The 25355-nt window shown below is 44.4% G+C and overlaps 9 protein-coding genes across 11 annotated transcripts; 7 read left to right on the forward strand and 2 right to left on the reverse strand.

Moving 5' to 3' along the window:
* Positions 1-2020: 2020 nt before the first annotated feature.
* Positions 2021-2548, reverse strand: RB195_022750 (uncharacterized protein; the record flags this gene model as incomplete). Its single annotated transcript, XM_064209964.1, has 1 exon — positions 2021-2548. One exon carries the CDS (start codon positions 2546-2548, stop codon positions 2021-2023), a length of 528 nt encoding a protein of 175 aa, XP_064065845.1.
* On the forward strand, positions 2045-2923 carry RB195_022751 (uncharacterized protein; the record flags this gene model as incomplete). Its single annotated transcript, XM_064209965.1, has 2 exons — positions 2045-2179; positions 2660-2923. The coding sequence occupies 2 exons, from the start codon at positions 2045-2047 to the stop codon at positions 2921-2923; spliced, it is 399 nt and encodes a 132-aa protein (XP_064065846.1).
* Positions 2924-3090: 167 nt separating this feature from the next.
* On the forward strand, positions 3091-3390 carry RB195_022752 (uncharacterized protein; the record flags this gene model as incomplete). The annotated part of the gene is made up of 1 exon (XM_064209966.1): positions 3091-3390. One exon carries the CDS (start codon positions 3091-3093, stop codon positions 3388-3390), a length of 300 nt encoding a protein of 99 aa, XP_064065847.1.
* Positions 3391-5026: 1636 nt separating this feature from the next.
* On the forward strand, positions 5027-5566 carry RB195_022753 (uncharacterized protein; the record flags this gene model as incomplete). Its single annotated transcript, XM_064209967.1, has 1 exon — positions 5027-5566. The coding sequence occupies one exon, from the start codon at positions 5027-5029 to the stop codon at positions 5564-5566; it is 540 nt and encodes a 179-aa protein (XP_064065848.1).
* Positions 5567-6921: 1355 nt separating this feature from the next.
* On the forward strand, positions 6922-7883 carry RB195_022754 (uncharacterized protein; the record flags this gene model as incomplete). Its single annotated transcript, XM_064209968.1, has 3 exons — positions 6922-7004; positions 7412-7575; positions 7753-7883. 3 exons carry the CDS (start codon positions 6922-6924, stop codon positions 7881-7883), a joined length of 378 nt encoding a protein of 125 aa, XP_064065849.1.
* Positions 7732-25331, reverse strand: RB195_022755 (uncharacterized protein; the record flags this gene model as incomplete). Of its 3 annotated transcripts, XM_064209971.1 has the most annotated exons (9): positions 7732-7812; positions 11632-11733; positions 18504-18625; positions 18680-18689; positions 19335-19484; positions 19537-19663; positions 21101-21201; positions 22162-22273; positions 24448-25331. In XM_064209971.1, the coding sequence occupies 9 exons, from the start codon at positions 25329-25331 to the stop codon at positions 7732-7734; spliced, it is 1689 nt and encodes a 562-aa protein (XP_064065850.1). The 3 variants fall into 3 exon arrangements, with proteins under 3 accessions (XP_064065850.1, XP_064065851.1, XP_064065855.1); XM_064209970.1 differs by lacking the exons at positions 7732-7812; positions 11632-11733; positions 21101-21201; positions 22162-22273 and adding an exon at positions 18370-18444 and having other exon boundaries at positions 18504-18689; XM_064209969.1 differs by lacking the exons at positions 7732-7812; positions 18504-18625; positions 18680-18689; ... (3 more) ...; positions 22162-22273; positions 24448-25331 and adding exons at positions 11403-11490; positions 13421-13523; positions 13606-13688 and having other exon boundaries at positions 11588-11733.
* Positions 15232-15561, forward strand: RB195_022756 (uncharacterized protein; the record flags this gene model as incomplete). The annotated part of the gene is made up of 1 exon (XM_064209972.1): positions 15232-15561. The coding sequence occupies one exon, from the start codon at positions 15232-15234 to the stop codon at positions 15559-15561; it is 330 nt and encodes a 109-aa protein (XP_064065852.1).
* Positions 16783-17178, forward strand: RB195_022757 (uncharacterized protein; the record flags this gene model as incomplete). The annotated part of the gene is made up of 1 exon (XM_064209973.1): positions 16783-17178. The coding sequence occupies one exon, from the start codon at positions 16783-16785 to the stop codon at positions 17176-17178; it is 396 nt and encodes a 131-aa protein (XP_064065853.1).
* Positions 17649-18017, forward strand: RB195_022758 (uncharacterized protein; the record flags this gene model as incomplete). The annotated part of the gene is made up of 1 exon (XM_064209974.1): positions 17649-18017. One exon carries the CDS (start codon positions 17649-17651, stop codon positions 18015-18017), a length of 369 nt encoding a protein of 122 aa, XP_064065854.1.
* Positions 25332-25355: the final 24 nt, after the last annotated feature.

The following is a 25355-nucleotide window of genomic DNA, read 5'->3' on the forward strand; positions in this document are numbered from 1 at the left end:
TCTCTATGCAGCCGAGCTCCTTCATCAAAGTAGGTGGCGCTGTCAAAGCCTTCAATTGTGATAGGTCTAGTGACGAACAGATGGATTAACAGATTGGCGATGGGAATCGATCGAAGACTTCATTCAGGAATTGATTTCCAGTGTGGGTTCACTGCACTTAAAGCACCTTTGAATATTTCTCTCATGGCTGCCGATATTTTTCGAGCATACAACCTAGACAACAAAACTCATTCAAGGATTCACCAGCACGTCACCCGATGAAGGTCTCTAAAATCCCTGTAGAAGTGGATAAAGTAAGAATTGTGTACGGCACTGGCCAATCCCTACGGAGATGCGCCTACGCACTCGACTTCAAATTAGAATCATTAGAGGTTTCCGAAGTTCTTACAATACAAGGTGCAAGGTTTTCTTACAATGACTTTCGGGCGAGCCGATTTGTCAAGAAATTTTACCTTTGAAGAGAAACCTGGTACCAATTTATTAATTCCGGAGAGATGAAGGGTTTAGTAATAATTAGGGCGTTTTCGAACCACCGACTGATGGTCCAGTCATTCCCCAAACTTCTTACCGAGAGTGCTACACCCGCTCCAGATGTTTACACCCCCAAGGGGATCAATCCATAACCTGCAGCCGGTTTCGATACAAGGTACGTTTTAGCTTCCTAATGCTAAGACGACATCAAAACGATGCACGTATGTAGCACGTATGTATGTATGTATGTATGCGCATGAATGTATATGTGTGCATGAATTTATTTGTATGTATGCATACGTATGTATATGCATGTATACGTATATATATATATAATATATATATATATATATATATATATATATATATATATATATATATATATATATATATATGTATATATATATGTCTGTGTATGTGAATGTGTATGTATTATATGCTTGTATGCTTATATATGTATACGTATACTTATGTATATGTATTTATATGTATGTATATGTATATGCATATGTACATTTATATGCATATGTAACGGGCGGGGCAAATAAATGTGGTCCGGCTAAAAGAGTTCCAGGTTACAAAGAAACACATCAAAGAAAAGGAGATAGTTCGCTAACCTGCTTATGCTGTAGCAGATATTCCAAATGAAATAGGCACGGACGAGTGGCTACACCACGTGACGTGCACCCGTGATCGAAACTGGTTCAGATGTGATTCATCAGTCGGTGAATCAATCCACTTGTGGCAGCATTAACTGAGGAGGAAAAGACTTACAGTTACTTCCAACGGGATGGCGTAATACATTCACCGCCATTCACACAATCTTCTCTCCTGACAGAGTTGTTAGAAGAGGTCAGTCTGATCTCGGCCTTAGCTGGCCACCTGGGTCACCTGATTTCCCAGTGTGCGATTACTTTTTGTCGGGAACCCCCTAGGCTAAGGTGTATCGCAGCAACCTATATAGTTTTCAAGAAGTCCAGGAGAACATCTCTGATGGGACTGCAGCGTCGATCTGCCAACCGCAACTTGCTGACTAGGGCTAAAAGGTAAGGGGTGAATGGTGGCCATTTTCAACATCTCATATAAGCAACCACGATTCTTCCTCACTAGAAGGATCACAGCCAGTTAGTCGCGAGGCTACGTGGAGCGTCCCCGGGTGGCGGATAGGGGGCTAATCGCGAACCAAAAGCGACCTTGTGCTTGCCCAGAGACGCGGGTGGATTCAGGGGACCACTCCCTGTTTCTGCTGAGCCAGGACTGACTCATGACATCCTTGTATCCCGCACGTCGGTCCGGCCAAAAGCCTGCAATCAAGTGACTGGGAGGTGCAAGGGAGGCGGTTTGGAGTCGCCTCCAACAAATAAGCTCCACATGTCCACTCCGGGAGAACGGAAGTTCTCCCAAAACTCATGGGACTAGAAGCTTGCAACCTGCCCACGAGTTTTAGAATTTTTATGCAAAACACAGTTATTGGAAAGGGTCTCCTGATTCTGGAGGAAAGCCTGGTACGGTAGCGCCAGGTAGGACGGGGTTGTAGGAGTCATGCAGACTACCGAAACGGAAAAGGACTAGGATGGCGATCTGTGCTTATAACGCACGTACGCTTGCATCGGAAGCGGCCATCGAAGATCTGATAATGCAAGCCAAGAAGATCAAGTACGACGTCATCGGACTGACCGAGACGAGACGACGTCACCCTCTCAACGCCGTATATGAAACTGGAGAAGAACTGTTCTAAGGAACATGCGACAGTAGAGGTGTTGGTGGAGTTGGCGTCCTCGTCAACACGAGTATGGCAAAGAACATCGACTCTTTCGAATAACTTACGACCCGAATCGGAAGTCTGCGGATGAGAAGATGTGGTCCAACACCAGCTTTGACTATCTTCGTCGCTTACGCTCCAGCATCGAGCTACGAAGAACATGTCCAAGTTTTCTATATGGACCTGGAGAAGTTCTACCAAAAAGGTCATGCCTTTTACAACTTTATAATTGGCGATTTCAACGACAAAATTGGCGATTTTAACGCTAAAATTGGCTCCAGATGAACGCCTGAGGAACTTCACATCGGGACCCATGGCCTACATTGGTACGAACAGGGAGAGAGGCTCTCTGAGTTCATCATTACGACTAAGACCATCCATGGGAACTCGCAATTCCAAAAGCGCTCCTCTCTACGTTCGACGTAGGAGTCACTCGGTGGAGGGTACAGTAATGAAATAGACCACATCATCGTCAGCAAAAGGTTCTGCCTGACGGACGTCGCTGTTGTGCCGAAGTTTCATACGGCATCGGACCATCGCCTCCTTCGGCGATCTTCATTTACGCGGAGAGAAGAGAAACCCGAGAAGTTCAAAGAGCGAAATCCCAGAACTATTATTAACTGGGATCTCTTCGCTACGTTAGCCGGCTTCTGGGAACATTCCGCAATGGACAACATCGACGAGGAATAGCATCGGCTCGTTGAACACCTTCACGACTGCAGGAAGAAGGATGAGAGTTTTCAAACCACGAACAGACGCCTGTCTCTTGAAACTCTTGAGCTGATACGCCAGCGTGGAGCAGCACGAGCAGCAGAGAACTAAGAACTCACGTCCGAGCTCGCAAGGCATTGCAGAGAATGATAAAGGAAGACCTTAAAGAGAGAAGAACAGAAATGCTGGCTGAAGCTGCAGAGGCGGGTAAAAGCATCCCCTATGCCCGTCGAGGCTTCGCCAGTCGCAAGGCAAGGATGAGTGCTCTCCAGAACCCGAAGAGAACAATCATTGCATCCAGAAGGGGAATGGAGAAAATCATCTACGGCTTCTACTCTGATCTCTTCGACAACCATGTCCATTTGCCACCTCACCATCTGAGAGAAGATGGACATTCATTCCAGAGGTTCTCCCGTCCGAAGTACGACATGCTATCATGTAGGTAAGAAATTGCACGGCAACCAGTCTCGACAGAATAGGACCAGAACACCTGAAGAACCTTCCGCGACCCTACCGCGAACACCCTGGCGAGGCTCTTTACACGTTACCTGTCGGAATGCAAGGTTCTTGAACAGTGGAAGACCAGCTAGACCCTGTTTTTGTACAAAAAGGGAGATCCATGTGACATCGGCAACTGTCTCCCAATCTGCTTAGAATCCGTCATCTATAAGCTCTTTACAAAGCATGATGCTTAATAGGATTGAAAACGCCTTAGATGAAGAACAGCCATGCAAGCAAGCAAGTTTTCGAAAAGGATTCGATTGACCACGATCACACTGTTTCGAAACTCATCTAGGTATCACGAGAGTACAAGATACCGCTCTGTCTCACTTTCATCGACTTGAAGAAGGCCTTTGACTGGGTGCAGGAAAAGAGGTACCCGTGAAAACCGGCTGACCGCTCCTGACCTCTCTTCAGCGCCGCTCGTCTCCGCTTAATCACGTCTGCCACTCCAACAGCTCGACATTCTCCACGACCGTCTGAGATCATCTAGACCCCGCCTCCTTATTGCTCTCTAATCAACGTTACGCGCGACGTTCGCGCCATGACGAAGAAGTGGGACTGCGAATTTAAAAGGGAGATGGTACTGCGAATTTAAAAGGGAGATGACGGTAAATCGAATTGACGCAACAAGTCCTAATCTGCAAAAATAGTAAAATGAGCGAATATGATCGGGAATTAAGGAGAAAACTGGATCCTTTCATCCAACTAAAAGATATATCATCAGAGACATATCATAGACTATCAGAGAGTTAAAGATATCATGATTGATAAGAGTGATATGTGTGACCTACATTGAGCTCATTTAAGCAACTTTACAAAAGTAAGGATTATCTCAAAAAAAAAATGCTGCAGTGAAAAGAATAAGAAGAATAAAGGAAAAGAAATGAATATATTTTCACACATATCACGCCCAAACTGTCCTATAAAAATGCGCAGTGCCTAAGTATGTTTGTCACAATGTCATTCAACGAATTCATGTTCAACTTTCGAGTGCAGCAACTATACGCCCGGCGTTCGATGACAGTTTAACTCAGCTAGATAAGCAAAAAGAAATTGCTAGAAAGCGAAAAAAGTAAAGAAGATAGCATAACACCGATCAGTGGGACATTTTTTGAAACATCCTTTGCATTCCCAGAGATGGATGATTAATTTCCATGTAACAAGTCAAAACAGAATAATTTCATTTTCACTCGCATTTTTAAATGGCATATAGACAAACCTCTATCATTCGTATTAACTTCCAAGTATACTTTATACAGAGTTTCAAACAAAACCTGACACCAGGGACTTTTCTTTTCCTTCGATTCTAAAAGCGCATCGTAAGAGCCGCGGGCGCGGCGGAAAAACTCCTTGTAAGAGCAGCGGACGCGGCGAGATGGGCAGGGAGGGTGGTGTGGGCGGGGCATCAGCGAGATGTAGCACAAGAGGAGCAACCACGCTACTGTAGCGATCACGACGCTGTCAGTAGACGCGCGGTGCAATTAACGACGCTCATTCGCCTCCAGCATATGTGACGGCACACCGTACGGGTACCTCTTGACCGTTCCCCCCTTTGACTCATTTTAGACGGAAGCGGTCATGGAAGGCTTGGACAATCAAGGTGCCCCTACTCACTACATAAAGGTACCTCTAGAGCTGTACAGTAACTTCGCGACCAGAATTTCACCATTCTACAAGATCATCAGCATTGACGTGAAGAGGGAGGTCCGACAGGGTGATACAATTTCACCCAAAATATTCACAGCCACCCTCGAGAACGCAATGCGAAAGTTGGAATGGGACGACATGGGAGTGAAGGTTGATGGTCGGCAGCTACACCATTTGCGCTTTGCTGATGACATCGTACTGATAACATCTAGCATCAGCCAAGGAGAACGAATGCTGACCGAATTCGACGAAACATGTGGATGCATCTGTCTTCAGCTGAATCTGCAAAAGACGATGTTCATGCGTAACGGATGGGTCTCAGATGCCCCATTCACGCTCAATGGAACGAACATATCCGAATGCACCAGCTACGTTTATGTGGGTCGGGAACTGAACATGAAGAACGACCTGTCCCCGAGCTGGGCAGGAAGAGACGAGCGGCATGGGGAGAGTATAAGAGCAAGGATGTAGTGAAGAAGACCAAGAACACCCGGCTCAGTGCTCACCTCTTCAACACCACCGTACTTCCTGCTTTGACCTATGGTTTGGAAACCTGGACATTTCGCAAGCAGCAAGAAAATGCGGTGAGCGTCATTGAACGCTCAATCAAAAAAGTGATGCTAGGAGTATCCCGCTTCACACAAGTGAGGGACGGGATTCGAAGTCCTGTCCTACGTCAGCGATCGAGGATCAGAGACGCCGCCGTGTTTGCCAAGAAAAGTAAAATAAGGTGGAGCGGACACGTGATGCGCTTTAACGACAACCGTTGGACCAGAGCCGTGAGCGACTGTGTTCCCCGCGATATTAAGCGCACTAAGAAAGACCGCCGACCCGATAATCAGATTTCTTCACGAAGTCCTTCGAAGAAAATTATGATGCTTTCGTGTCCAACGTGTCGAAAAGAGGAACCATTGGGCGTCTCTGGCATGCGATCGGGACAAATGGAAAGAATTACAGGCGCCCGCTCGGCCAACCTGTTAGATATATCATGCTATACAATAACGCGCTTAATCCCTGTGTGTGTGTGTTTGTCTGCATGTCACGAAAGTACTCCATAACGATACAAAACTCTGCACCGGTAAGGTGCCGAACCATCGCCATGCACCTGATAGACGAGCATTCTACGTTTCCAACACTGTCCAGAGATATGCTTCTATGTATGTTGGCTTTGATAGGTTAGTTAGTTTCTGTCATATGTCAATGAAGGTAAATAAACTTTTATGTGAATGTACACTTCCAAATTTTCAAACTAAATTCCAAAAAGAGAGGGGGACGAATATTATGGCGTCGGTTTGGTACGTTAGATCCCCAACGCGATAAAATTGGGTGAGACGGGCCCTACGACGTCGAATTCGTGCCCCTGACCCAGAAAACCATGGGGTGGGGTGAGACGGGTCCCACCGCCTCAGATTAGTGCGTGGGCGCTCCAACGGTAGAATGGGTTTCAAAGACTTATTTGCGTGTCTATTTCCAAGCATACTTCCTTGATGCTGCTAACATCCTTTCTTCAAAAAGTGGAAACACACAAAGAAACGGCTTAACTGAACTGAGCTGAAACGGAAGAATTTTCTTTTACGACCAGAAGCCCCTTTTCAATTAGGATCAAGAAACATCTTCAGGACTACTTGGACAAAACGATCAGACGGTCTCCTCATAACGTGACCAAAGAAGCGAAGACGGTTTTCCATGACTACTTCAGAAGGCTGGGTGAGATGTTGACTTTTCCACGTGTCATCCGCCGGTACACCATGTCCACTTCCGAGTAAAATTCTTCGTTATGGCATACCAACGGCCAAAAGTAGCTTAGCAGTCGTCTACAGCTTTGCATGCAGTCAAGCTCTTCCATCACCGTCGCCAGCGCTGACCAAGCCTCCGATCCGTATATCATGATAGGGGGAATTGAGGATAGGTATACTTGTAGCCTGACTTCGTTGGCGATAGGGATCGACTACAGGCACTAGTCAATGAGTTGAATGTTGAGTTAGCTTTAGAAATGCAGCAGTTGTTCTTCTATTCATGTCGTTTATTAGTCGTACTAATTTTCCTGGAAATCCTTCGGCGCGAAGCGCATTGAGAAGACTCCCCGGTTCCTCGGTAATTACTGTGTTCCATAACGGATAGCTTCTTGCGGAAAGGAATTATAATAGCGCGTCTCCACGAGTCAGGAATCCTTTCGTCAATCCATATTGAACGGATGATCTTTGACATCTCACGAATCCCAGAAGGAGGAAGAGATTTCAGCATTTCTGCGCTAATTCCATAGTCTCCGCCAGATTTTTCATCCTTAATTTTTTGAATACAGACTAGAACCTCCAGCTCCGTCGGTGGCTCTTTGCTGGCCGCGGTGTATGTCTGTCTTTGGGCGTGCACAAGTTCAGGGACTGACGGCGCTTGTCAGTTGAACAAAGTGTTAAAATGCTCCCTCCAGATGGGCAATGTTGCCTCCCCGACAGCGGCTCCGCTGACAGTGTTCAAGACAGGTGAACACCTCTTTATCGTGCCGCATTACTGCCTTAGCACAGTATACGTTTTTATTCAGTTCTTGTCCTCCTTCTTAAACTTTTTCGCTCTTGGCGTCCATTCGTTCTCACGATCACGTTTCAGCCGACATTCGTTGGCGTAAGTTCTTTCTGCATTCATCTTTCATCGTCTTTCAGACCTGCCATGTCGGGCTTCCGTTGATGTTGAGCTCCTTTTTCTGCAACCGTACTATAAAGCTGAAAAGAACTGGGCGGTGGTCGGAATCGAATGCGACATCCCAGACAAGTCTAGATTTTCGGATATTTGACAAAGAGATATTCTTCGTCAAAATGTGATCGAGCTGAAGTTTAAAAGTCCTCATCTTCCGCTTTTGCTGTCCTTCTGGCATTAATGAGGTTGCCCTTGAACGAGACGGATGTTTGTCGCCAAAGATTCCATGTTTCCCTCAGGCATTCGAAATTCCAGGGCATGGGCTCTGGCATGGTGCTGGACGACAGCACCTTTTTACAATGTACGAGAAGCTTTTGTCATATAACAGTGCAGGTTATATACCTCTTTCGGTCCCAATGCGTAAACTCGAACGCCTGATTGCGTTTAAGGAGGGCCACCACGAGCAGGTAGCAATCAGACTTGACTTGCATACGCGGCCACATGTATGTGTGTAAATGTAAATGTATATATAATATATACGTGTATATATACGTATATGTATATAGCATACATAGTGTATATATATATCTGCATATGTATGAGTGTATTTATGTATCTATGTGGCATATGTATATATGAAGTTGTAGAGTTGTTGTAAGGATAATCCAAGAGGAAACAAGATCGCTCTACGTCTTCTATGGCGCAGAAGAGATCTATTGCTCGGGACATGCAAAAGCGTGACAGTTGGAGAATTTGATATCGTCGCCAACAGGAGTGTACCAATGTCAATTTCCTTGAACAAATAATGACTTGAACTGGACATCTCCGGCTGAGGTGTAGATCAAACCCAGTTCTGACAAACTTCGTCACTTGCGTGCCGATATCAAACCACGAATAAGATGAAATCTAGGCTTTATCAGTGCATTTGGAGAAGCCATTATGCTCCACTTTCTTCTATCTAAAGCTTTCCATTGATTTGTTTACTACAAAATGTACGATAGAAATCTCAACCGAAGTGTACTGTGTAGAGAAGCGAATCATCTCCACTCAGTACGCAAATGTCTTTCGCGTTGTACAAAGCAGCTTTACCAGAATATTGCCATTCAAAAATGTCATCATCAATCCCTGAGTCTTCTCTTTTTGAAATCTCGGCAACCGTACCCTTCCTAGCTGAACGGGGTCTATCAGAAAGGTTATTTCATATTTCTCATCAACAAAAAAAAAACACTTCAAAAGTATTTTAACTTATTAAATTAATTGAATATTTACTGTAAAAAATCGTTGTTCAGAAAAGGGTTCATTATCTACGATAGGATTAAAGGGGAATTAGTTTGTTAGCTAAGAGTTGGCAGAATAGGAAACTTAATCGATAAAGAGTAACAACAGCAGCAACATTACATGCATTTTTTTTTGAATCGTATTAAACGAAGAAGTATGAAGAGGAATGAACAACCACGGGGATGAAGGAGCAGCTAGAAGGGTGAGTGAGCAACTTTGAAAACAAGCGTCCATAAGGAAAAGTGAGCAGTAACATAATGCGCATTCCATATTATATAAGTCCCCAGAGCAGTGCGGCCTGATGAGCCATTATGAGGAGCACTTGCACATGCATTAGTATTTCAGATAATACAAAATCGAAGTACGCAAAGCGTAAAAGAGGATGAAGTGTGCTCCACAAACTATCGAAAATGTTACATGTTTTCTAATGAAGCGTGAACTGAGGATTTTTGGTATACAGCATTTACCTGTTCATTTCGAATAAGCAAAAGAAGCAAAAAAAAAACGCGTGGATCCCAACGTTTTCGGTCCCTACACTCAGTTCCATTTATTTCGCCTTGAGAGACAAGTTAGAAAGACAGTTTTAATGAAGTTTTGTAGCAACTATCCTCCTCTAACTCAGTGTGCTGTTCGTTTTACGCTAGCCTCTCTCAGAACAAAGTTATGGGCTCAAAACTGAAAGCAGTTAATTTCTCATATCCAATTTTGAGCTTCAATTTCCCAGCGGAAAGGAAACCATGTTGAATGGGTTGTGCAAAGTTCAATTCAACACGTTCTGGTGTATTTAAAGACACCATTCACTGGCTGGCTATTTTTCCGCTGCATGGAGATATTAAGCTGCTTACTTTCGCGAATTTTCACAAGCACTGACAAGTAAGCCCTAACTGCACATCCTCGCTCTGTTGGAAGACGAGTCCATCAAAACACTGCTTACTTCGTAGTACTGCATTACGTTTCTCAACATCTCCGTTCTATCTTTTTTGTTCCTTGTTCTGAGCACCGGTGCTTCAACTAGCATCAAACAAGAAAACATACTGGACAGTTTCAGAGACGAGGAGGTTGGTGGACAACTGCGTTCTTATATTATTACTTGCTGAGAATGGCCAGCTTGTATTGCTGCTTTCCTTTGCGTAATGCGAACTACCTCATTATAGTCTCGCTAATACCATCTTTATCACAATACCAAAAATCAGTCAAGCGAAACGACATAATCGAAAGCGAGTGGTTTCGTAGTTCAGAGCGGATGTGCCACAGTTGGTTAGAGGTCAGTTGTAGCCATACGGTCAATGGTTCGAAACCGCCCTAGTGCAAAGCAAGTCTTTCATCACTCCATGGTCGATAAATTGGCACCAAAGTTGTCTGGGAGGATAAAAGCATCGGATCATCGGCTGGCCCTTTGTTTGTCATTGTATAAGCCAACACGCCTTCCAAAACCTCAGTAATTACGAATGGCAGTGAAACGCGTTAGCGCATCGCAAGAAGATTGATACGCCAGTGCTTTGACGTTTACTTTACTTTTTAGTCGCTCACTCCGTGTACAAAATTGACCAGACTTTCTATTCACACTCAATCGAGCGAATGTATTTGAATTATCCAGCAATACATTACGAGGTCGAAAATTAAAGCCAACATGTCACAAAACTGACATTGTTGGGGTCTTTGGGCAAATATAGAGTTGTATAGGGGTGTACATGGCAAGTATGAGCGTGGCTCCACTCAACTCCCCCTGATCGTTCCGAAAAACGGTGTAGGAAATGGCGTTTGTTTCCAAGAGAAACGTGAAAACGCACCACTCTTGTGCACGCCCAACATCCACGAACGAGCGGTTGAAAATCAACAACTCCTCAACAACCTGTGCAACTAAAATCAATGATTGGGCTGCTGAGCGAACAGGAGCGTTTACAAGGGAGGCGCATTCTAACGTACCTCGTAGGAGCAAACGTTTTCCACACCGTGTTTCAGCAGAACTGGGGGAAAATCAGCGAGACCACACTCATACTCGTATTCTACACTCCAAGCTCTATATTCTCCCAAAAAGACAAAGATTGTCAGTTTCATGATAACGCAGAATAAGCTCCATGCCTTCACCTTAAACGCCACCATTCTTTCTATTCCAATCTAAGCTTTAGGATCCTGGACGCTTCGCAATAAAAACTTCGATCTCTTTGAAAGCACAACAGAAAATGTTTTCCGCAACGATCGATTCGTTCATGATCAAAGATCAGTACCGCCTCATTTACCGACTGAACTAAAATTAGGTGTGCCGGACACATGATGTCTTTTACCGACAAGAACCACAAGCGATTGCGATTCTACGAGACAGATGATGCACAGCAGGAAGACTACCAAGCTATGGTTCTTAAAGCCTCCCAAAGAAAAATTTGATGCTCTTCTTGTCTCACGAGCAGCATCCGGTGAGTTTCTTTTGTACACAACAATGACGAATACAAGCGTTAGCGGTGTTCGACCGAGTAAATCGAAGATAACTGGAAGAATAAGTGACGCTTATGATTAGACTTAACGTGCCTTAGTGCCAAAAGTGCTTATGTTTGTAAAGAACTCATCTAGAAAATAAAAAGAAACCTCATTGTTTCCTCAGAGGGTGAACACTCTCGCTTCATGCTCACTCTCCTCTCGACATCTCGAGTGATTGGATCCATGGAAGAGCAGATAGCCACCTGTTTGACTTCTTCATGTGGGCCAGCTTCATTTCTATCAGCATTCTGGTTCTGCAACTACCACGTAACACTATGAGCAAAAACCATTTCAAGTGTATTCAAGACTGTACTCCTCAAACCAGTAAGACTTTGATCCTTCAAACCATCACACATCTACGCTCATATATGTAATTTTAATTTAATGGTAAACAATGTGAAGAATACACCAACTACTAGAGTCGTACTCTGATTGGTAGAAGAACGTAGCTACTTTTACTGATGGCAACCTATTTTTCTAACCGCAACGACGGGAGGGATTGATTGGCAAGCAAGAACATTTTTTTTGATGTTGCAGTCCAGGAGCTTGGCTTGCGCCAATTTAAGTAGAACAACTGTTTTGTACTCTCAAGAAAGGCCTAACTGGACTGGCCGACTATGCCAAATAAACCTACTCTTTCCAACGTGTGGGTGGGTGTAGTGTAGCGGTTAGAGGTTCCGCTTTCTGCACGATCGATCGGAGGTTCGAATCCACCCCAGTGCTCGCCAAGACTTTCATCCCTCCGAGGTCGATAAATTGGTACCAGACTTGTCTAGGAGGATAAAAACACTGACTTGATATGGTTAGCCACCGCAAGTCATTGTATAGGCCAGTCACACGTTCGTAAACCTCAAACTATTCTGAATTGAAGTGAACGTGGGGGCGCATCCCAAGCGGACTGATTAACGCCAGAAACTTTATCCTTTATCCTTATATCCGGGTCCCTGCGGCACTTTTTTAGACTTGTCTTGCTTTTTGCTGCTTCCGAAATTTTCTTCTCTTTGTATTTCGGAAGATTCTTCTACAGAAGCACTTGTAGTAGTATGAAAAAAAAGGTGATCAGAGTCACTGAAAAATGATGGTACTACAAAGACGATAAGTAGACACCATTTTCGGTTTGTGAGTATGTGGTCGATATCCGCAAATTACTAGACATTATATAAGACCATACACTTTTCATGCTTGAGCAGGAGTCAGTGCTCGTAGTAATACCTCACGCCAGTTGGTTGCACGCAACGGACAACCAGTCAACCTACGGTATGGAGGTCGTGGGAATTGAAGACATCTCGCAGCGACTATATCGACTCTGCGATTTTTTGTGTAATTGTGCATGCAGCAGCGAATTTCATTCAATACAATTTTGTATGGCTGTAGAGAATGATTTCTGTTTCAAGCAAAATTTGCTATTTCTAACATCCTTTTTTCTAATACCTAGTTGAGCAAAAATCTCAATTTCCTCCCGTTTTCGAGTTCCTTTCAACTCTCTAAGAGAATATTAACTACACATCGAGCAGGGACTACAACAGATTGTAAAGCAACAACCCAATAACAATCGATTACGATAACGCGGAAGATTCTCTAGACCTTTTTCTTTTTGATTCTTGAGATTTTTCCGCTATTCTTTCTGCATAATAGTGTGTGAATAGGACACGTAATCTTAACAAAGTATTCTCCTATTAGAATTGTCGTTCCTTTCGCCCCTAGAGTCCCTCTAAATCTTAATTCGTTGGAATTCACTTTCTGCCACGTTTTTTTTTCTGTAGTTGTCCATGATTAACTTTACATTCGTAATCGTGATATTATTATTATCATTATTATTATTATTATTATTATTATTATCAGCATAATGATTATTATTATTATATTATTATTATTACTATGATTATTACTATTATTATTATTATAATGATTATTATTATTATTATGGAACACAGTAATTACCGAGGAACCGGGGAGTCTTCTCAATGCGCTTCGCGCCGAAGGATTTCCAGGAAAATTAGTACGACTAATAAACGACATGAATAGAAGAACAACTGCTGCATTTCTAAAGCTAACTCGACATTCAACTCATTGACTAGTGCCTGTAGTCGATCCCTATCGCCAACGAAGTCAGGCTACAAGTATACCTATCCGCAATTCCCCCTATCATGATATACGGATCGGAGGCTTGGTCAGCGCTGGCGACGGTGATGGAAGAGCTTGACTGCATGCAAAGCTGTAGACGACTGCTAAGCTACTTTTGGCCGTTGGTATGCCATAACGAAGAATTTTACTCGGAAGTGGACATGGTGTACCGGCGGATGACACGTGGAAAAGTCAACATCTCACCCAGCCTTCTGAAGTAGTCATAGAAAACCGTCTTCGCTTTTTTGGTCACGTTATGAGGAGACCGTCAGATCGTTTTGTCCAAGTAGTCCTGAAGATGTTTCTTGATCCTAATTGAAAATGGCCTTCTGGTCGTAAAAGAAAGTTCTGGAAGGGGGTGGTGAAGGAACATCTGAGGACACTTGGCGTTGATAAGCAAGCAGTTCAGTCGAGACGTGAACTTCCGCCGCTTGTCGAATGCCGACGGATGGGTAGATTCTATGCGAACTCTAGCTGAAGATGGAACAGGATGGGCTCGAGTATGTTCAAGGACGACACACCCAGGCGAATATGCGCATAGCCGCGTTAGGCCGTAACACGCGACCGCCGATTAAATCAAGTAAGTCAGATTACATTAGGTTAGATAAGTTTAGATAGATATTATATAATAAAAAAAACCCCTCCTAAAACACGTCCAAAATATTTCTCGAAGTGCTCGTCTCGCGACGTTATTAATGATCTCCTGAACCTGATTATGTTCACGCGATCTGAGCATTTTTGGAAATCGAATGTTATTAAGTTCAGATGTAGATTACCGAGAAATATTACGCAACTTTCACATTTTAGATACAGCTCTAGATTTTCCCCTCATGTGTAAAACCTTCGATTCAGTGCAGGATCGAACCCTCAAGGTCCTCTTTTCGTATTTGTAAAAAAAGTGTTCTGTTCTTGGTTTTTTTTTTTTTTGTTCAGGATAATATGTCAGAATAGAATTTCTTATCCCCTCCTTTCACCGTTAATTCTCCTCCTCATCCCTCTTCTCTTCCTCTCTTTCGCTTCAACTCTACGACCCCCTGTTAGGAAACTCCCAAGATACGATGCACGTGGCGAGATTCTCGCAGAAAGGAAAGGCAAAGAATACGTCATCAAAATTCCGAAACGGAGGTAGAAATTACGACACCATCCTTGAGTCCGAAATCATAGAACGCAGAACACTAGAGGCATTTTGGATTACTGCCAAAATGTCCAAAAATGAACAGAAAGGATGAGGATTACGATCACAAACTGGCCCCATATCAACATCTGTGCGGATTTTGATCTAAGGTGCGGCTCAAGTCCCTTATAAAAACCTTTCTCGATCACAGTAGTGGCCTGTTACGTTACAAGCAAAGCAAAGCTAAGCAAACCAGGTAAGCGCTAGCCGATGTGTTGCTCGTTGAGTAGGAGGTGTCCGGGTAGTAACCTCGGTCCTAGGGGCTAGGCTACAGCCTAGTGAGGAGTCATTACGACGATTCCGATGCCAGGCTGCTAGCTTGCTAGTGCGACAAGCCGACCGAGGATAACACCCTCGTCGCGTCATAATGCTAATGTCTACTATGTGTTCTTCAGAAGCTAGGGCGTCCTCCAGAAGCGACGCGTATTGTTCTCGCCAGAGCAATGTGGCAAATATGCGAGGGCTACTGGCTAGAGGACGGAGCCGGCCAAAGAAGTTAGTCCGCCATCGCCAGCAACATCCAGTGCGGTTGGCAACACTTAACGTTGGGACGCTTACTGGAAGAAGTCGCGAACTGGCAGACAGTCTCAGAAAACGCCGAGTTGACATATGTTGTGTACAGGAGACTCGCAGGAGAGGCTCCAAGTCAAGGGAATTAGGCGATGGCTACAAGCTCATCTACACCGGCACATCAAAACGCAATGGTGTCGGTGTCATATTAAACGAGACGTTTAGAAGCAGCGTCACAGTGGTGAATCGACTATCGGATCGCCTAATGGAGTAAAGGTAGACGCAGGAGAAAAGGAATTGCGTCTCTGTTTATGCGCCACAGGTGGGCTGTAGTGAAGAAGAGAAGGCGTGCTTTTGGGAAGATCTGGAGCAGTACGTCCAATCTGGAAGGCGAAAAAGTACTTTTAATCGGATGAGACTTCAGCAGATATGTCGGTTCTCAGAAAGGCGGCTTCGAGAGTTGTCATGGAGGATACGGCTATGAAGCTCATAACGACGACGGGTTGCAAATCCTGGAGCACATTGTTGCAAGTGACCTGATCATTGATAACACGAAGTATCGGAAAAGAAAATCGCATTTGATCACGTACACCAGCGGCGGTCGCGAAACATAAATAGATTTCTGGATGTTACGCTGGCGAGATCGCCGACTTCCGCAGGATTCAAAAGTCATCCCTACAGACCATGTCGCCGCCCAACACCATCTGCTCGTTATGGACTTGAAAATCTCCCGTCCAAGAAAGAGACATCCAAGGACTGAAACACAGCGCATCAAATGGTGGAATCTAAAGGATCGAAAAACGGTATTCTCCGCGTCCGCGGCTCCATCTACACTTCCCCACCCTACTCGTAGTGTGAAGGAAATGTGGCCATCTAATTCCAGCGTCATAGGCTTGACCGCGGAGAACACTCTAGGAAAAACGACTATATACAATATACCAAAAGCCCAATATACAAAAAGTTTCGTGGTTTTGGAACGAGAAGGTTCAGGCGCAATTCGTGAAAAGAAGTCCAAATATCATCTCTAGTGGAGGACACGTCAGCCTGAAGATCCTAATGCTCACCTAGCAGCGGAGAGGAAGGCTAAGAAGGCAGTCTCCAAGGTGAAATCCGACCGCTACAAGGCTGTGTACAGCATGCTTGATACCAGAGAGGGCGAGAGAACAGTACATCGTTTAGTCATAGCGCGTCTCCACTCAACGTTGGATACGGAGCACACCAAGATCGTTAAGGGAGCTGATGGCGCCGTTCTGCGTCGCTCTGGTCAGATCCTGGAGCGGTGGCAAGAATACTACAGTCAGTTGTGTAACGCGGAAGTCTCCAGTTCTCTCATCCCAACTGTTCCCAGCGTCGAGGGTCCTAGTACTGCAGTCAAAGTCAGTGCTGTCCTCGCAAAAATGAAGTCGAACAAGGCAACTGGGCCTGATGACATACTGATGTCTGGAAGCTGCTAGGAGATCGAGGATCCTTGTGGCTCGCAACTCTATTTAACAAAATGGTTGCAGAAGGACGGACTCCAGACATATGGCAAACTTCCGTGACCGTGCCTATCTGGAAAGGGAAAGGAGACATTGCTGAATGCACTTCGTACAGGCCTATACGACTGCTGTGTCATACAATTAAGGTTTTTGAGGGTGTCCTGGAAGCTCGTCTGATGAAGATTGTCAGCGTTTCACTCAACCAATGCGGCTTTGTGAAGGACTGCAGCACTATAGATGCTATCCATGCTGTCCGTATCCTCCTGGAGAAACATCGAGAGAAGAACCGCGGTGTGCATCTTGCTTTTCTTGATCTCGAGAAAGCCTTCGACCGTGTCCCACATGAGCTGTTATGGATGTCCATAACAGCTCATGTGGGACACGGTCGAAGGCTTTCTCGAGAGGTCGCATAGAGTACCATAAGAATATGTGCGATGGAGAAAACTGCTTTATGCGAAGCCTGCCAGCGTTGCACGGTGTGCTGCGTGAACAAGCAGGCCGTTCTCCGTACAAGTAAGGGTTCATCAGGGTTCATCACTCTCACCCCTACTGTTCATACTGTGCATGGACACGATAACGAAGGGAATCCAAAAGCAGCATCCGTGGACCCCACTCTTTGCCGACGATGTTATGCTCCAGTCGAAGTCCCGAGATGATCCTCAAAAACAAGTACAGTCTTGGAAGGACCAGCTGCAGCAACATGGATTGCGCCTCAGTGTATCAAAAACTTAGTACATGGAGTCCGGACCAGGAAAGATTGTTCAATTCGTGTCGATGGCATCGAATAAAACATGGTGGACTGTTTCAGGTACCTTGGATCGAAAGTGACTTCCACAGGCAACATAGATCAAGGTCGAGCGCGTGTTAATGGGAGAAATGGAAAATGGCAACAGGCGTACTGTGCGACAAGAAAGTCCCTGTTCGACTGAAGTCGAAGATCTACAGGACGGTTGTGCATCCTGTTGCCCTTTACGGATGCGGTGCTGGCCGACAACGAAAGCCTTGGAAAGAGTGTTATGGAGCTATGGAGATGCGGATGTTGAGGTGGACGACAGGTGTAACGCTGAAAGACAAAGTATCCAATGACACCGTACGCTCCATCATCGGCGTCGTCCCGATAACTGAAAAGATGGAGGCACGACTGAGATGGTTCGATCACGTCTTCCTGCGAGAGGAAAATTCTGTTGCCAAAACCGCTCTGAAGCTCGACGTTTCAGGCGTGAGACCACGCGGCAGGCTAATGATTCGCTAGTTGGATCATGCGAAGCTGGATATGATAGATGCGCGTTTGTGTACAGAGGATGCGCGTTTGTGTACGCTGACGCGCTGAATCGAACCAAATGGAATACATGAAGCACAAAGGGACCCTGCAATAACGTGTGACAAACGCTAGGAAGAACACTCTTAGTGCCACACAATCAAGTTCTCTACTTTACCGTCTAGCCACGCGTGTACAGAGACGATTACGTTCATGACGATTCGTACGATTGCGTTTGAGGTTTGTTGGTGATATTTCTGCAATCCTCAGCTAATCCCCTCCATCGTAGAGAGTTGTGTACCACTCTGCTAACATCACCGGAGATTTAAGTTAGGCTGAAGGTTTATTATGGCCAGTCCACGACCATGACACTGTCCCTTTTCTTTCCTGATTTAGCTTTGACTTTGGAAAAAAAATCTAACTAAAACTGTATAATTTCAACTATGAGATTACACCAATAAGAGATAAATAAACACGCACCTCTAAATCGCAACTACTAAGAATGTTCATCCCTTCAGAAAATTCCGGCGTTGTATGTATGCAGTTCTCCGCCCACTTAGTGTTTCTCAGTGATTCGAGCTCCATAATCTTCCTAGACACTTCTGAGCTGGGAGATGACACGGTCGAGGATTCCGATGCTATCATCTCTAACTCACCGTGTCGAGACTGAAACTCACGTGTACAATAATTACATACATAGTACAAATAATTCTTTTATATATATATATATATATATATATATATATATATATATATATATATATGCTTAGGATCTAGACAAGCGGAAAATTATCCAGAGAGACGTTAGTTCTTACATCGTTGGTGTTTGCATGCTTTAGCAAACGAAGGCAAGAAATAGTATCAAAACGAATGATACAATCTGACTACAGCGCTCCTACAACAGAGTGGGTGTCCTGCACAGATTTGCAAAACTGCAGAAAAAATTTTACAACGCTTCAACAACTGTTTGAAATTCATTTAACTGGATTTGTCCAAGCCGTCTGGTCTATCATACGAATTTCTTTTTCCTAGAAGGGACGCATGTCTCAGCCACAAGAGGTCGATCCAGAGGGAGGCAGCATTCCAAGAATGGCATCAGTTTGAAGTAGATTGACGAATCACCCTCTCTTACTAAACTAGGATAGAAATAGGGTAGTGATGATTAGAATTTTATAGTCGCACATAACAACGCCACGTGTGCCTTTGTTCAATAGTTCATTCTCAGCAGTTTCGGTGGGGAAAGAAAACTATAGAGAGTTTGCCTTTACGATTCAAGAAAAACTGAAAGACGACGCACAAAGAAATACATACTGTGAGTGGATCATTGCCGATAATTTTAGTTGTAATTTGAAGGATTACACCTTCAGCTTCTGTGTTTCGAGCGCATTCTTCACCATCGTCATCCGTTTCTTGGTGTGTTAACGAATTCGACTTATTCGAAGGAGGAGGGAACGGTCCTGCCTAGAGATAAAGTTTGTAATTCTATCGGCAGAAAGAAATTTGGTTCATCTACCTTTATAGATTTGGCTAAGGTTAGTCCCCGATCAAGGGAATTTGTTTTTTTGTGGGTTTGTATCTCCTTCCTATTCACAACAACTCGTGCTAACAACAGCATAGGATCATTTGTGAATGACGATATTCTGAAAAATCTATGTAAGATGTGGAGAAGAAAATGTACAGGGAACCAAAAATGGTCGACGTTATTCTGCTAAGGATGTTGTTTTTTTAGGTATGTATGTATATGAACGCACGGACCAAATTGAACATATAGTATATGAATATGAATATATATATATATCCTCATTTTGTTGTTCCATATTTGTGCCAGCGCAGAAAAGAAACGATGAGATGGGTTCAATGGTGCCGGATGTGAGCGTCAGACCGGAGGGATTGGAAGCAAGAGAGAGACTGCAACCAGCTAACGTTCGTGGCAGCTCCATATTTCCTCCCAAATTTGAGCCCCTACGATCTTCTTCTTCCCATTCTATTCGCTTAATTATGTTTCCCTAAATTACCCGAATATATTTGAAGATGCTTAAATAATAGCTAGCTATTCGCCTAAATTTTTGTAGGATGCTTATTTTTATCAAAATTGTGGTGATTTCCACATCACTCTTAGTCCTAGGGTTCGAAAAGAAGAAAAGGAAATTTGTAGCATAGAGTTTGTTCCGAAGTTATGAGCACGTGATTTGTGCGTCCGGACCGCAGCAGCTTCATGTGCGGCAGTGCAGAATCACGTTTTTAATCACAGAAGCAAGTGTTACGAACGTGTGTTTATGTGTACCAACAGCACTCAGTGGAACGTGGATTTCCTCTGCTACTATTCTGATTACAAAGTATGTTACAAATTACAATGTTATCGACTTTACTACGTGGCAAGAACATGCATTTTAAAGAATTGCAGCAGAAAAGCATCACAAAAGATGTGTTTGTATATTTGCATGCAGGTAGGTATTTCGATATGTGTGCATTATATGTCGGCATGTAAAATTTTTTTGAAAAACAAGATTTCCCAAACAAAATTAGCGTTCAATGTCAAGACAGACTTATTTGTTTTGACTCAACCTTTCTAAGGAAATTTATGCTACATCCGTACTTTGATCAGGCGGTGATAAAAAAGACCCGTTCGTCTTTATGAAACGTTGCATTTATGTTTTGGATGATCCTTGTGTTCACAAGTTGACTCCACCGGTAGGTTCACCTTTTTTAATTTCGTTGTCGGCTAGACACTTTCCCTACCACTTTAATCGATAGCTATGCTACATGAAGTGAGTATATAATTCGGTAATTCTCTGCTAATTTAATTAAACAACTATCAGGTTGGTCCGAAAGTCTTGCACCGAAATCTATTTTCGATCTGCAAATTCAGGTGATCTTGAATTGAAATTTTTTTGGCAACTGAATATGGAAGAATGTTTTAGAATCTTACATCAGATAGGTAAGCTATAAGGGCGTGCATTTCACTAGTATTCAGCTATACCTTCAAAAAGCCAAAGTCAGATTCGAACCATAGTCTACTACCAAATCCTGTAAGGCCACAACGCATGCGACGCCACCGCTCATACTGCGTCCCTTACTGCCTATTGGGACAGTCCGAATCCACTTTCAACGAATCGCAAGGCGGACGCTGCGCAAGGGGAGGAGCGTTGCAGTAGATGCCGTCGTACAAAACAGCATTCTGGAGGCGGTTGTTTGCAGTGATGCAGGGAGAGATGAGCAGGACCACCCCGGTCTCCATAATGTACGACCCCGTATACGGATACTCCACCTGAAATCCGTATCACCCCAGATTCGTGGTATGCTGCCTTTATACAAGAAACGTCTTATACAGACTGCTGTTCATGTGCCTGAAAATCACTGCTCACTTTGCTGATGGACAGGATTGACGATTTCGATCGATCAGGCCGAAAACCGGTTTACAATATCCACTGCATAGTTGGAGCATGCATGAATTTGTGAAAACAAGAGTGTATCTTCGAAAATGGGAGGCTGATGTTCGCGAGAACTATTATCACCAAATTTCCGAGTACTACAAACCCACTCCACGTTACGGCTGGCGACCTCCAAGGAGAGTAGGAAAAAAATGGAAAGATACTGTTTCTCCACGAAATCTAGAACGATAACCTCGCTAGTCTTCTATTGAACACCAAAGAAAGGTCAGGTAATCCGAGGACCTCAGAACAGTTAACCGACGCACTCCCGAAAAGCCTTCCAAAGTAGTCAAGGCTTTCGGATTCTTTGATGATGACACGAGCTATCGACACAGTATTTAGAAAGTTGCACAATTACTGACAGCAACAACATCACGAAGCTTTTTTTGCTTGTTTGCTTAGGGTCTTAGTATAGTGGAGTCACAAATGTTGAGGCGCTATAGGAATAAGTTTTCGACATCGAATGAAACTGCTGGTTACAGGTTTGGTCCAGGTATCAACGTCATTCGCTTAAGCTGATCACGACTATACTGGTAACTGAATACCGATCAAAAAAGTTATCTGCGCTACTTATTTCTCGGAAGATGCTTCGGCACAAGTACTTACCTGACATTCTGCCAAGTGAGGATTCCGGTCGGACTAAAAGTTCATGCTCCACAAGCATTAGTGAAGAACATTTTCTTTCATTCGTGGAGAGAGGGTTCCACCGCAAATGGTGGTAGGCGGTGTTGGTTTTGTTGTGCACCCGTCTGTTGTCCATCTTCTCGTATCATGATATCTTGTCGCCTCTTCTTGCCATTCTTCGCCTCTGTCAAAAGTCTAAAAGCATCATCAAGTGCTATTCACCAACACTGGCAGCTGATGAGACTGAATTGGCGCGTTTTATGATAGGCTAGAAGAAGTGCATCGCAGCGAGAAGTCCTTCTACGAATTCGTTGCAAAACTAGAAAAAGCAATAGAAGAAGAATATAGGATATGAAGGATTTGGATTAGGGTACCAGAACGGAAACGACAATGCCAAGCTGTTATTTGTTACTCGCCTTCTTTATGAGAATTCTCTTTTTCATGGAGAAAGATCATCGTCGGTGAACATGGGAATCTCCTAACGGCACGGCTCCTACGGAGATCATAATCACCAGGATTCTCCGCGAATGCCCCCGAATGTCCAGTGGATATTTCGGAGGATACACGAAGATACCTCTAAGAGGTCAAGCTCCAGTCGTTCATGGAAACGCAGACAACAGTCTTGGATGCTCTTGTGACCATAGAGACGCAAAGAACTTCAGAGTTATAAGGAAATATGTAAGGGAGAGTGGTGTTGAGTTGTCGGAATTACCGAATAAATTAAAGAACGGTGTAGTTAAAAGTACATGTCATTTTGTGTGGTGTTCTAATAAGTGAAAGGGAGTGAGTTTTGTCTAGATATTACCTTCAGAAAATCTAGAAATCTAATCAAATGAACTGTTTTTCATTCTAGAGATCAGAAACTTTGTCTTACAGGATGGCAATAATCTTCATCCCGTTACTTTCGAAAACCAGTGTTCTCTGTTTTCAACGAAAATCTTCGTACACGTAATTTAAAGTTACTAGATGCATCTTTCTCGCATATTTCACGAGAGGTTTTCTCCTATGGTCTCTTTATGGTAGGTTACAAATTTGAGATCACCTCACATCACAAAATTTCCAGTGGATATGTCTAATTTTCCAAAACAATTCAGTAGCTCATGAATAATACTTTAGTCAGTGAATCAGCATATGGTTAGCGGTAGGTAAGCACAGTCAGCTATTTAGGTACCAACTAGGGTGAATCTCTTTAAAATGCGCACCATCATTAATCGCTCCGACGAAACGTGACCGGGGCATGCTCGAACCCTTCCTACACGCACCCATTTGACGTTTCAGTAGCTATTACCTTTTTGTGGTGGTTTTGATCACCGTCTCCTTCGTGCAAAAATACGACTTCGCCACACAATTCAAAAGAACTTCTACTATTGGCGGCGAAGGAGGAAAGAAGTCGTGTACGACGACTGCATACTCGGGGTCCCCTCATGTAAAGGCGATTGACACATCAAAGAGGACCCGAACTGGACTACGACCTGCTCGGGATTACGACCCTGTGCTGACCGTGCCTCGAAGCCGCGCACGATAAACTTGGATCGAGTTTCGAAAGTCACCAATGAATTATAAGAAGGGAGTTTCAGGCTCGATCCAAATGCATCACACAGCGGTTGGTTGCAAACACAAGCTGCAGAAAGGCGTTGCGGGAGGATTATTCGAAATGTAGGCAGAGAAAAATTCTGGAAGCAAAGCAAAGAAGGCCGCAGGGACCTCCGCGAATGGAATATTCCGCTAACATTCTTGCTGAGCGGAAACGGGATTCGCATCTCTTTTCGTCGTTAGATGGAAATCACTGCGAAGAGGTTATACTCGAAGCTTTTCCACTCGTCAACTCCTGTGTCAACCCCAATCACTTCCACTGGAGTCCCACCACGGATTCTCCCTTCGGAAGTACAAGTTGCGTTCAAGAGCGTGAATTCCGTTTGGATTCCGTCAGGGGTTCAACTGCATGAACCACATTCAGACCGTGTCGAGGATCATGGACGCCTTCTCGGAAATACCGCATGCCTCTTCTCCTAACCTTCGTCGTCTATGAAAAATTCTTCGACAGTATATAAACAAATGAAATTGTCAGCGCTACTCGATCAAGTTGTGAACGAATCGCATGTGATGTTCTATCTTCAGAAAAAAAAGGGATTTAAGACCAGTAGAAGACCTCGCGGACCGTTCTTATCCATAAGAAGGGTGAGCAGGAGGGACAGCAGAACTGTCCGATATCCTTGCTGAGCGTCTTATACGAAGTGTTCACTAATGTCATCGTCAGGAGCAAATCTAGGACGCTGGATGGAGCCCAATTTCAGGGGCAAGATGTATTCCCTCAGTGTTTCAAGTGCAAAGACCAAATCATGAGGGTCGAGTTTCATCACCTTGATCACCTTGACTCCCGTTGATCTTCGAACTGGTCGAGCGGGCGCCAGTAATTCTTCCATTTGTCCCGATCGCGTGCCAGAGTAGCCCAGTGGTTCCTCCTTTCGCGTGGGACACGAAGAGCATCATATTTTTCTTTCAAGGACTTCGTGAAGAAATCTGACCATCGGGTCGGCGGTCTTCCTGTAGTGCGCTTAATATCGCGGGGAACCCAGTCGCTCACGGCTCTGGTCCAACGGTTGTCATTAAAGCGCATCACGTGTCCGGCCCACCTTATTTTACTTTCCTTGGCAAACGCGGCAGCGTCTCTAATCTTCGATCGCTGACGTAGGAGAGAACTTCGAATCCCGTCCCTCACTTGCGTGAAACGGGATACTCCTAGCATCACTCTCTCAATTGCGCGTTCAATGACGCTCACCGCGTTTTCTTCCTGCTTGCGAAATGCCCAGGTTTCCGAAGCATAGGTCAAAGCAGGAAGTACGGTGGTGTTGAAGAGGTGAGCACGGAGCCGGGTGTTCCTGGTCTTCTTCACTACATCCTCGATGCTCTTGTACGCTCCCCAAGCCGCTCGTCTCCTCCTGCCCAGCTCGGGGGTCAGGTCGTTCATCATGTTCAGTTCCCGACCCAGATAAACGTAGCTGGTGCATTCGGATATGTTCGTTCCGTTGAGCGTGAATGGGGCATCCGAGACCCATCCGTTCCGCATGAACATCGTCTTTTGTAGATTCAGCTGAAGACCGATGCATCCACATGTTTCGTCGAATTCGGTCAGCATTCGTTCCGCTTGGCTGATGCTAGGTGTTATCAGTACGACGTCATCAGCAAAGCGCAAATGGTGTAGCTGCCCACCATCAATCTTCACTCCCATGTCGTCCCATTCCAACTTTCGCATTGCGTTCTCGAGGGTGGCTGTGAA

This window comes from Necator americanus, chromosome X (genome assembly GCF_031761385.1).
Source record: "Necator americanus strain Aroian chromosome X, whole genome shotgun sequence".
NCBI lineage: Eukaryota > Metazoa > Nematoda > Chromadorea > Rhabditida > Ancylostomatidae > Necator > Necator americanus.